The sequence below is a fragment of the Myodes glareolus genome, chromosome 3 (genome assembly GCF_982192425.1).
Source record: "Myodes glareolus chromosome 3, mMyoGla1.1, whole genome shotgun sequence".
NCBI lineage: Eukaryota > Metazoa > Chordata > Mammalia > Rodentia > Cricetidae > Myodes > Myodes glareolus.
The window spans coordinates 19,031,074-19,042,972 of NC_142028.1; the positions used below are offsets into that span (position 1 = coordinate 19,031,074).

An 11,899-nucleotide genomic window follows, 5' to 3' on the forward strand; every position below is an offset into this window, starting at 1 on the left:
TACTTATCTAAAAACAAGTCCATTTCTTTTACATTTTCCAACTTGTGGCATATAAGCTGTTGTAGTACAACCTAACTACTCTCTAAATTTCCTCATTAGAAATTAAATGTTGTTATGTCCTCCTTTTCATTTCTGACCTTTTAATTTGCATATTCTCTCTCTGCCTTTTGATTAGTTTGGATAGGTGTTTGTCAATCTTGTTGACTTTCTCTAAGAACCAGCACTTTGTTTCATTGATTCTTTGGATATTTTCTATGTTTCTATTTTGTTGATTTCAGTCCTCAGTTTGAGTTTTTCTAGTCTTCTACTCCTCCTGGGTGAGTAGGCTTCTTTTTTTTTCTTGAGCTTTCAGGTGTGCTGATAAGTCTCTAATGTGAGCTTTCTCCATTTTTTTAATGGGGGGCACTTAGAGCTATTGAACTTTCCTCTTAGCACTGCTTTCATAATGTACCATAGATTTGGGTATGATGTGTCTTTATTTTCATTGAATTCAAGGAAGACTTTAATTTCTTTCTTTATTTCTTCCCTGAACCAGGGGTGGATCAGTATTTGACTGTTCAGTTTCCATGAGTTTGTAAGCTTTCTGGGGGTAGAATTATTGTTAAATTCTTATTTTATTCCATGGTTATCTGATAAGACACAGGTGTTTACTACAATTTTTTTGTATCTGTGGAAGTTTGCTTTGTTACTGAGTATGTGGTCAATTTTCGAGAAGGTTCCATGAGCTGAAGAGAAGAAGGTATATTCTTTCCTATTTGGGTGGAATGTTCTATAGATGTCTGTTAAGTCCATTTGATTCATTACCTCCATTAATTCTCTTATTTCTCTGTTAGGTTTCTGTCTGATTGACCTGCCCATTGGTGAGAGAGGAGTGTTGAAGTATCCTATAGTTATTGTGTGTGGTTTGATGTCTGCCTTTAGTTCTAGTATTGTTTCTTTTACATAAGTGTATGCTTTTATATTAGGGGCATAGATATTCAGGATTGAGACTTCCTCCTGATGAATTGTTCCTGTTATGAGTATAAAATTTCCTTTACTATGAGTAGATGTCTGTCTTTATGGTTGAGGTATATTTCTTGTAAACAGCAGAATGTTGGATCCTGTTTTCATATCCAATCTTTTAACCTGTGCCTTTTTATAGGTAAATTGAGTTTATTGATATTAAGTAATATTAATGACCAGTGGTTGTTAACTCCGGTCATCTTTTTTTTTTTTTGGTAGTAGATTTTGTGTGTTTCCCTTCTTTGAGTTGTGCTGGTGAAGGGTCGCTAGATGTCTGAGTTATTGTGGGCATTGTTGCATTCCTTGAGTTGTGATTTTTCTTCTTTTACTTTCTGTAAGGCTAGATTTGTGGCTATGTATTGTTTAAATTTGTTTTTATACTGGAATATTTTGTTTTCTCCATTGATAGTGAATGAAAGCTTGACTGGGTATAGTAGTCTGGGCTTGCATCCATGGTCTCTTAGTTTCTGTAGTATATCTATTCAGGACCTTCTGGCTTTCATGGTTTCCATAGAGAAGTCAGGTGTAAATTTGATAACTTTACGTTTATAAGTTACTTGACCTTTTTCCTTTGCAGCTCTTAATATTCTTTCTTCATTCTGTATGTTTTGTGTTTCGATTATTATATGGCAAGGGAATGTTTTCTTTTTTCCTTTTTTGTTGATCCAGTCTATTTGATGTTCTGTATGCTTCTTGAACCTTTATAGGAATATCTTTCTTTAGGTTGGGAAAGTTTTCTTCTATAATTTTGTTGAATATATTTTCTGGGCCATTGAGCTGTAATTCTTCTCCTTCTTCTACCCCTATTATTCTTAGGTTTGGTCTTTTTATTGTGTCCCAGATTTCCTGGATGTTTTGTGATGAGAATTTGTTGGCTTTTCTATTTTCTTTAATCAGTGTTATTATTTTCTCTATGGTATCTTCAGCATCTAGATTCTTTCTTCTATCTCTTGTGGTCTGTTGGTTATGCTTGTCTCTGTTGTCTCTGTTCATTTACCTAGGTTTTCCATATCCAGCCGGCACTAGCTTTGTGTTTTCTTCATTGCATCCATTTCCATTTTCAAGTCTTGAACTGTTTCCATTATCTGTTTGATTGTTTTTTTTCTTGGTTTCCTAGGGTATCTTTTACGGATTTACTCATTTCTTCAAACTTTTTGTTATTCTTCTCATCCATTTCTTTAAGGGAGTTTTTCACCTCCTGTTTAAGGGACTCTATCCCTTTCAAAATGTCATTTTTTTTCTACTTCTTCTGGATTACGGTGTTCAAGTCTTCCTGTTGTAAGTTCGCTGGGTTCTGGTGTTATCATGTTGTTTTTCAGATTGTTGGAGGAATTCTTGCATTGGCGATTGCCCATCTCTTTCTTCAAATGCTTCCCAAAGGGTCTTCTCGAACTGGATCAGGGCCCCTTGCTGGCCAGGGACCTTGCAGACAAAAGTTCCACCTTGCTGTAGGCAGGCTATTGAAACAATGGAATTCCTGCCCGGTTTAATTCACCATCCTGTCCCAGTGCCCAAACAGGCTGAGCTCGGGGATCTTATGGCCCCGAAGAAGGAAGGGGGTGCCTGGGCACAAGCTGGGATGGAATAGGGGGAGAGAAGCAATAAGTGGGAATAGAAGCCCCTGCAGAATGACCAAGAAGTTTAGGGGGTTGAGGAATGTCTGTGCTCTGTTTCCGGGGCTTCTGCTGCGGGTCAGGAACACACTCACCACTCAGATGGAACTTCTGGTACAGGATCAGAGCCCCTTGCTGGCCAGGAACCTCACAGACAAAAGCGAGCCTTTGTTTTTTAACATGACAATGTGCTGTTGTGGGTATACGCTCTGTATGCTGTGAATACTATTGGTTAATAAAGAATCTACTTTGAGCCTATTGCAGTGCAGAATAGGGCAAGGTGGGAATTCCAAGCAGAGAAAGGAGAAGAGAGTAGGCAGAATCAAAGAGAAGCTATGTAGCCACTTTAGGAGACAGATGCCTGATGCCAGACAGAACCATAGCAGTAGACCCCAACAACATGGTGATACATTAAAGAATAGAAATAGTTTAAGTTATAAGAGCTATCCAATGAGAAGAATGAGCTAATAGGCCAAGTTGTGTTGTAATAAATATAGTTTTTGGGTTATTATTTGGATCAGACAGGCTGGTAAACAAAGCGTACCTTTTGCCAACAGGCTGTACAGAATAGGTCAAAAGTACAAGCTTCCCAGGGAAAGCAGGCTTTCTATTTTAAGGTTCTCTTTCCTACCCATAGAAACGAGGGGGAATGGAAAAAGAGTTTGGTCAGGATGGATTGGTTCTGCTATTAACTGACACTATCTAAATGGGCTTAGAAGTACTGTGCTAGCATTTATTTTTGCCTGAAACAGGTTTTTTAAAAGAACATAATAAAATCTCGAGAAAAGTTTAAACCTTGATTCTGTGAATTGCAGATTATCTTGATAAATTAATGATTTTAAAAGTTAATGGACTCAAACCTGTAACTTCTCCAAAGCTCTAAATATGAGAAATATGTTTAACAAACATTGATAAAAGGCCACAAAATCTGAACATCATGAAAGGTGGTTTGAATTTTATTTATGTACAAGAGAAACACATTTGAGAAGATAGAACAATAATTCTCCTTTGAGGCGTGTGTGTGTGTGTGTGTGTGTGTGTGTGTGCACGCCTCTATCTAATTACATAAGCACAGAGTTTAAAAAAGTTATGCATACTTACTAGCTCTTGAAGAAGTATTAGTTTCCTAAATTCCCAAGAAAACACTGTGAATATTATGCTTATTGAGTCTAACATGTTACTAAAAGAAAACTAAATTGTTTAACACAAATAATGGAGAAATTAAATAAAAGTGTTTACAAATGTTGAAACAGAATATGTCCTTATTTGCATGTTAGCAAACAAGAATACAGTTTCAATTCAAAGTCAACTATGAATTCCATTGGTGTACAGGAGGGACATAGAGTATGTGAACAAGAGTTAATTTGAGCAGTTATGGGAATGTACTGTTTTCAAAAAGACAGAATTATGTTCACCTACTAACACAATGTGGTGCTGTTTGCTTGACATTGGTCATGGAATTGTAAAGAATAAAACACTATATCCACAATTCAAGGGCACATATAAAGTAGATTTATTGAAGGGAGGCAGATAAGTTGACTTGTCTGGTAAGAGAATCTTTACAACCATAGGAACCTAAGTTCGAATCCATGTAACTCATAAGAAGCCGGGCATGATCGTGTGTGTCTGTAATACCAGTGCTGTAGAGGATGGGAAGTGGAGACTGGAGGATCACTGAGGCTTGCTGTCCACTAGGTCTGCTCCAGGCTCAGTGAGATATCGTAGCTCAAGGAAATGGGACAGAGTAATAAATGAAATTATCTGATATCCTCTACCGTCTTTGCTTTGTGGAGCATGTATACTATCACATATACAGTCTCACACATATCTTGCTTGTTTTTATTTATTTATATAGGTGTGAATATAGAAAAGACAGCTCTGGTGAGAAAGTATGAAAGCAACATGACTGGAAAGACAAAGATGAAGGACAAAACAGCTTTTCACATGGACTACTCTCATGTGGACACTTCATACTCACATGGGACTGTCCTCACTGTGGACACTTCACACTCACATGGGACTGTTCTCATGTAGACATTTCACACTCACATGGGACTGTTCTCATGTAGACACTTCACACTCATATGGAACTGTTTCCATGTAGACACTTCACACTCACATGGGACTGTCCTCACCGTGGACACTTCACACATGGGATTGTCCTCACTGTGGATACTGTGCCCTCTGCACTACATCCCTGCCTTGTGCTCTGCAGTTAATCTTTTTCCTGTGCAAGAAGCCCAGGAAGATGTTGCGCCACACAATGGATGATAAGATCCCAACATCACAGTCCACATGAAGGGCCTGCAAAAGGCGAGCTCCTATCTCTTTAAAATTGAGGTGATATGAAATCTTTTCATATTATGTAAAAGTAAAGGCAGATCACTTCAGTCACAGAATTAATTATGTTCATCATCAGTCTCCTCAAATACATGAAAAGCATCCTGGGAGGGGAAATCATGCCAGTTCTGTTTATTCTTAGCACTTAAAAGTGAAAACAAAATAGTTGTCAAAATATTTTACAGAATCAATAAATAAGTGAATTATGTAAAGGCGTTGAAGATGATAGCAAATAAACACATTATGAAATCTCTGTGTAGCACGAAGTATTTGGTTCTGTTTTCATTTGGTTTATTTTGAGGTTGCAAACTTAAACAAACAGAATCATTACTCAGAGCAAGGACTGGCTATTGAACAATTTATAGTGAAATGTTAGTATATTATTAAAATGTCAGAAGTACTAACTGAAGCAATCTGCTATGCCAAGGTAGATAGCATTTGTGACAATATGGTAGTTTTTTTTCAAAGTTTATTAAATTATAAAAGTTTCCATTTCCGCCCCTCCTCCCAACACCCTCCCACTCCCCCCACTCCCTCACCTCCTCCCTCTCCATCCCTGAGAGCAGTCAGGGTTTCCTGCCCTGTGGGAAGTTCAAGTTCCTCCCTCCTCCCTTCAGGTCCAGGAAGGTGAGTATCCAAACAGACTGGATCCCAAAAATCCAGTCTATGCAGAGGAAACAAGTCCCAGTGTCATTGTCAATGGCTTTTCAGAAAGACTCCGGGCCAGCCACATCCAGAGAATCCGGCCACATTTAGAGAATCTGGTTGGATCACGTGCTCGTTCAGTCCCAGTCCAACTGGACTTGGTGAACTCTTCTTAGAACAGTCCCCTTGTATCAGTGACAGTTTGAATTTTGCATGCAAATGGATGGACATAGAAAACGCTTTACTAAGTAAGGTAAGCCAGACCCAAAAAGAGGAATATGGTATGTATTCACTCATAAGTAGATTCTAGCCATAATTAAAGGTCTTTGAGCCTATTATTCGTGATCCTAGAGAAGCTAAATAAGAAGGTGAACCTGAAGAAAATCATGTAGTTATCCTCCTAGAGATTGGAAATAGACAAGAGGGCCAGAACCTTCATCTGGCGATGGATGGAGATAGAGACGGAGACCCACATTGAAACACTGGACTTAACTCCCTAGGTCCAAACTAGAAGCAGAAGGACAGAGAACATGAGTAAAGAAGACAAGACCAGAGGGAACCTTCATTTGACGATGGATGGCAGTACAGACGGAGACCCACATTGGAGCACCGGACTGAGCCCCTCAAGGTCCAAATGAGGAGCAGAAGGAGGAAGAACATGAAAAAGGAAATCAGGACCGCGAGGGGTGCGATCACCCACTAATATGGTAGTTTTTGAAAACCATGTAAAAGATTTTAATAAAATGTCATATATTTTTCAACTGTGGACAATGTTATTATAATTATATTTCTTAATACTTATTTAATAAGTAAAATTCCATTTAACATTATAAAATCTAGTTAAGAAGATGATTCCTTCCTTATTTTGTTTTAATTTTTAAGGTTATTGATTAAACCCAGGGTCTCATACATGACTGAAACGTATTCTTCCACTGAGCTACACTGAAGGCCTACCAGCATCCTTTCTCACTTGTTAATTTGTATGTTTTCTTCCTCCTAACATTTCTAAAATATTTTATTTTTATTTATTGAAAATTTCCACTTCCTCCTCTTCTCCCCTTTCCCTTCCCCCCTTCCGCCTCCCACGCCCTCTCCAGTCCTAAGAGAAGTCAGGGTACTCTGCCCTGTGGGAAGTCCAAGGCCCTCCCCTCTCCATCCAGGTCTAGGAAGGTGAGCATCCAAACAGACTAGGCTTCCAAAAAGCCAGTACATGCAGTAGAATCAAAATCCACTTCCATAATCATTGACTTCTCAGTCAGCCCTCATTGTCAGCCACATTCAGAGAGTCCGGTTTGATCACATGCTCGTTCAGACCCAGTCCAACTGACCCATTAGATCAGACACACCGTCTCCGTGGGTGGACACACCCCTCACTGTCCTGACTTTCTTGCTCATGTTATCCTTCCTTCTGCTCTTCATCTGGATCTTGGGAGCTCAGCCCAGTGCTCCAATGTGGGTCTCTGTCTCTATTTCCATCCATCATCGGATGAAGGTTCAATAGTGATATGCAAGATATTCATCAGTGTGGCTATGGGAGAACACCAGTTCAGGCAACATCTCCTCTGCTGCCCAAGGACCTAACTGGGGACATCCCCTTGGACACCTGGAAACCCTTCTAGAGTCAAGTCTCTTTCCAACCCTAAAATGGCTCTCTTAATTAAGATATCTTCTTCCTTGCACCCATATACAAGATTTCTCTATCTGAACCACCCCATTTCCCCAAGCTTTCCCCAGTCCTCCCCTTCTTCCATCTCTCTACCCATCTCCCCTTTCCCCCACCTTACACCCACCCCCGTGCTCCTAAATTTTACCCAGCAATCTTTCCCACTTTTAATATCCAGGAGGATAAATATAGGTTTTTCTTTGGGTTCACCTTCTTATTTAGCTTCTCTAGGATCACGAACTATAGGCTCAATGTCCTTTGTAGGATACAAGATCAACTCCAAAAAAATCAGTAGCCCTCTTATACACAAAGAACAAATAAACAGAGAGGGAAATCAGAGAAACATCACCTTCCAAGATAGCCACAAATAGCATAAAGTTTATTGGGATAACTCTAACCAAGGAAGTGAAAGATCTATTTGACAAGAACTTTAAGGCTTTGAAGAAAGAAATTGAAGAGGACACCAGAAAAAGGAAGGATCTCCCATGCTCGTGGATTGGTAGGATCAACATAGTAAAAATGGCAATTCTATCAAAAGCAATCTATAGATTCAATGCAATCCCCATCAAAATCCCAACAAAATTCTTCACAGACCTTGAGAGAACAATAATCAATTTTATATGGAAAAGCGAAAAACCCGGGATAGCCAAAACAATCCTATACAATAAAAGTACTTCTGGAGGCATTACCATCCCTGACTTCAAACTCTATTAGTGCTACAGAAAAGAAAACAGCTTGATATTGGCATAAAAACAGAGATGTTGACCAATGGAATCGAATCTAAAAGCTTTTTAAGTGTGCATACTGTATGCTCACAGAAGCGAAGCAACAAAATATAGACTACAATTGATATTTTCTCTGCCACCGTGCAGTCCCTGGATGACCACTTACAAAATTAGACCTAATGCTCACAAGTTCTGTTATAGTTCAAAATGGTGGAATATCATGACACAAGATATTCACCAAGAAAATATCAAAACAAAAGACATTTGAGGTCTCACACAGATTTATGATTAAAATAATCATGAACTATGCCAATCAAAGAGTGACTGAATTTATGAACACATGAATTACCCCTTTTGCTGAATGCCCTGCACTGAGGATGGGAGGCTATGGTTTTTCTGTAGCTCTGTCTTTGCTGCGTTGTCCCATGAATATGAGTTACTTCTTTTGAGAAGGAGTGCTTTGCATCTATTAAGTAGGAGCTTGAGCTCTTTTCCTACAACTGTGTCAGAGACTTTCACAGCAACCTTACCACTATTAATACAGTTACAGTTTTGAATCTGAACGAAGCAACTTGGCCTAGAGAGTCCAGCAGCTACAGCCATTCCAGTAGAGCCTCAAATGTTTCCTGTCCAGAGTGGAAGGTGGAGAAGAGGGGCTCAGGGAAGCTCCTGGGCTGGCTTTACTGCCTCCCATAGATACAAGCTTTGTCACTTTTCCTAAAGGCCTTGAAGCTATTGTACTAGCATTTTCTCCACACTGCCCCACCCTCAATATATTTTGCATTTCTCTTCGTCATCTTCTGCCCTTTTGTTATGGGAAAGAACCATCCCGCGAGGACCTTTCTGTGTTCAGGTATGTTAATGTTTTAGTTCTAGAAATTTTGTCATTTTCTTTGTTCACTATTGCTCCAAATTCCAGTTATAATCCATCTTTCATATGCAATAATCTATGAATTTTCCTTCCATCTCAGCATTTTTGTTAGTGTTATGTTTATACAGGGTCTCACCAACTAGTCCTGTTTCCTTCAGTGCTGAGTCAAGGCCAAGTTTACTATAGTTTTTGATACATATTTTTCTGCTTCCTTATTTTAATACTTTTCTTTTGTGTTATTGCTTCTTTGACTATCCATTAGGTCTTGAAGAATGTTATGACCCATTGTTCCATTCCGTTTCTTTCCTGGGCTGTATATTGTCCTTTATATGCCTTGATGCCTACAGTGACTTTACAGGAGCAAATACAAGTGCAAACTGGAGGAAAATGAATAGTGCCTAGTGTGCATATTGGTGAAGTAATCAGATGCATTAACGAAGGTAGGAGACATGGATAATGAAAAAGATTCTTGTTGTACAAATGAATTCATGTAAACTTATTGTCTGCTTTGTAACAGAATAGGAATTATTCCATATTTCTTTACATGTTTGAATAAGATAGTCACAAGTCTTTAGAATATTTACATTACTATTGCATCAATTAAAAATGAAACTAATTTTATACCATGTCCTAACAACTATCACATTACTAATTGTAAGTGAAATGCACAATAAATTTAAGTAAACGATAAACCTGAATTATTTCAATCAGAAATAAAAGGGATTATGATGTAAAATGTGTATTTATAGACTAGTATATATTAGTATATGTATATGTATGCACACATTTATAACCATATAAAAAGTAAAATTATTAATCTCAGTCGCAGATATTTGAAGAGTAACTCAATAGGTAAGATTATTAGGTAATTTTTTACTTGTAGAAAAATCTTTGAAAATATATATAGGTGCCTACCTGGCTTCATCTTAAATAGTTAATGGAAATCTTATATTACATAGAAGTTAAGATACTTTACCTTTTATGTGAGTCAGAATTTTATGATTTTTCCTTATCAGAGATTAAATGATTACAATTTAATATGCAAACAGTCAAAGCAATGCAAATAAATTTATTTTTTTTAATGACAGTGCATGAGAATTTTGCTTTCTTCATCATCAACTATGGAGAACTCCGGTGCATTGTGTGTAAGGTTTGAAGCATCTGGATGAAGCTCAGCTGGATTTTCTTGCAAAGTGTAAGATTTTTGTGAAGAAAACTATAAACCACTTCATTAGAAAATCTTGATGTTTACTTGACATTGTAATACGAGTTCATTGAATTTGTTTGTTAGGAATTCTCAGGAATCATCTATGCATACATCTGAAGACTGTATTCACAAATATTTATCACTATAGTGTAATTTGGAACATCGTCTTGGAAACAATGAAAGGTGTCCAGTATTACATAGTATTAACTACTCTAAGTGTGGAATTGCTAATGGGAACTTTAGGCAATGCATTTATAGTGCTAGTGAACATCATGGACTGGGTCAAGAGGAGAAAGATATCTTTCATAGACCAGATCTTGACTACTCTGGCAATTTCCAGAATTGCTTTTCTCATTTCTCTAACTGCACATTTATTTGTGTATAAATGGTATCCAGCCACAGCAATTACTAGAAGAATTGTGAGACAAACTTGTCTTTTCTTTACGGTAGCCAATCATTTCAGTATCTGGCTTGCTACATGTCTCAGCATCTTCTATTTTCTCAAAATAGCCAGTTTTTCAAACTCTATTTTTCTTCATGTAAAGTGGAGAGTTAAAAAAATGGTTTCAGGGACACTGTTGGCATCTCTGCTCCTCTTGTTTTTAAATATTTTATTCATAGACACACACATGGATGCCTTCATTTACAGAATTGAAGCAAATATATTCTTCAGTGCCATATCAAGTAATTATTCTCAAGTTGCTAGGCTCGTTTTACTCAGCAACACTATGTTCACAGTCATCCCCTTCACTGTGACCCTGATAGTGTTTCTCCTGCTCTTCTTCTCCCTATGGAGACATCTGAAGAGCATGCGATACAATGCCAAAGGCTCTAGAGACGTCAGCAAGGCAGCCCACATAAAGGCCCTGCAAATGGTGGTCACATTCCTGTTATTGTACGGCATTTTTTTCCTGTCACTTCTTTTGCAGTTTTGTGTTATTAAATATAAGCAGAAAACTTCAAGTTCTCTTCTTTTCTGGGTTATTGGAGTTGCTTTCCCTTCTGGCCACTCCTGTGTCTTGATTCTTGGAAATACTAAACTTAGACAGGCGTTTATTTCCATGGTGTGGTGGCTGAGGTGCAGACTCAGTGCTGTGGAGCCCTCAGTTTCCTAAAATGTGCATCATCTTTTGTATTTTATAAGAACATTAGCTTTTAATATTTTGTATAAATTTCAACCTTCTGTACTTCACTTGTTACATTGTGAATTTTGCAAAATTTTGTTTAGTTTGGTACTTCTCTAACTATTACTGCCTTGGCAGAAAATATGAATATATATATTTTTATAGGACAAATATAAAATAAATATGGACTAAATTAATATATGAGCCCATAACATTAGCAAAATATAAATTTCTGTATATAATTAATCACTGACATTTTAAAATGAATTATGTTAATGTAAAATATTTGTGTGTATATATTCCTGTGGCATGTGTCCAATGATGTTAAATATGTTGTAAGACTTTTGTGAATCTTTAGAAAGATCTCCTTCTTATTACCAGGTTTGTTTTTATCAATTTCCTCTTCTAACATTTTTTATTTTTTTACCTACTTATTGGAAAAATGTTAGTTTATTTTCTGTATGTCTTTCAGACATAATTTGATGGGGATGCACATGTTATAAAATATGAACAATTCTAAGTAGCTACTCGACAGAGGATGTTATAATACTTACACATGGCTCATTGACAGTTGAATATTTCAACCAATTTTTGAATATTGTATGAATAAATTTCATTTTTAAAAAGGGGTTAAAGAACTGAATTGGGAAACAGGAAGATTGTGCAGTGCGTAGTTGTTTGTTTAAAAGTACATATATATTCAGTGCTG

General features: G+C 37.4%; 1 protein-coding gene across 1 annotated transcript; it reads left to right on the plus strand.

Annotated features, from left to right (window-relative positions):
- Positions 1-10,212: 10,212 nt before the first annotated feature.
- On the plus strand, positions 10,213-11,181 carry LOC125399345 (taste receptor type 2 member 140-like). The gene has a single exon (XM_048432813.3). It carries the CDS (start codon positions 10,243-10,245, stop codon positions 11,179-11,181), a length of 939 nt encoding a protein of 312 aa, XP_048288770.3. The 5' UTR covers positions 10,213-10,242.
- The last annotated feature ends 718 nt before the right edge of the window (positions 11,182-11,899 follow it).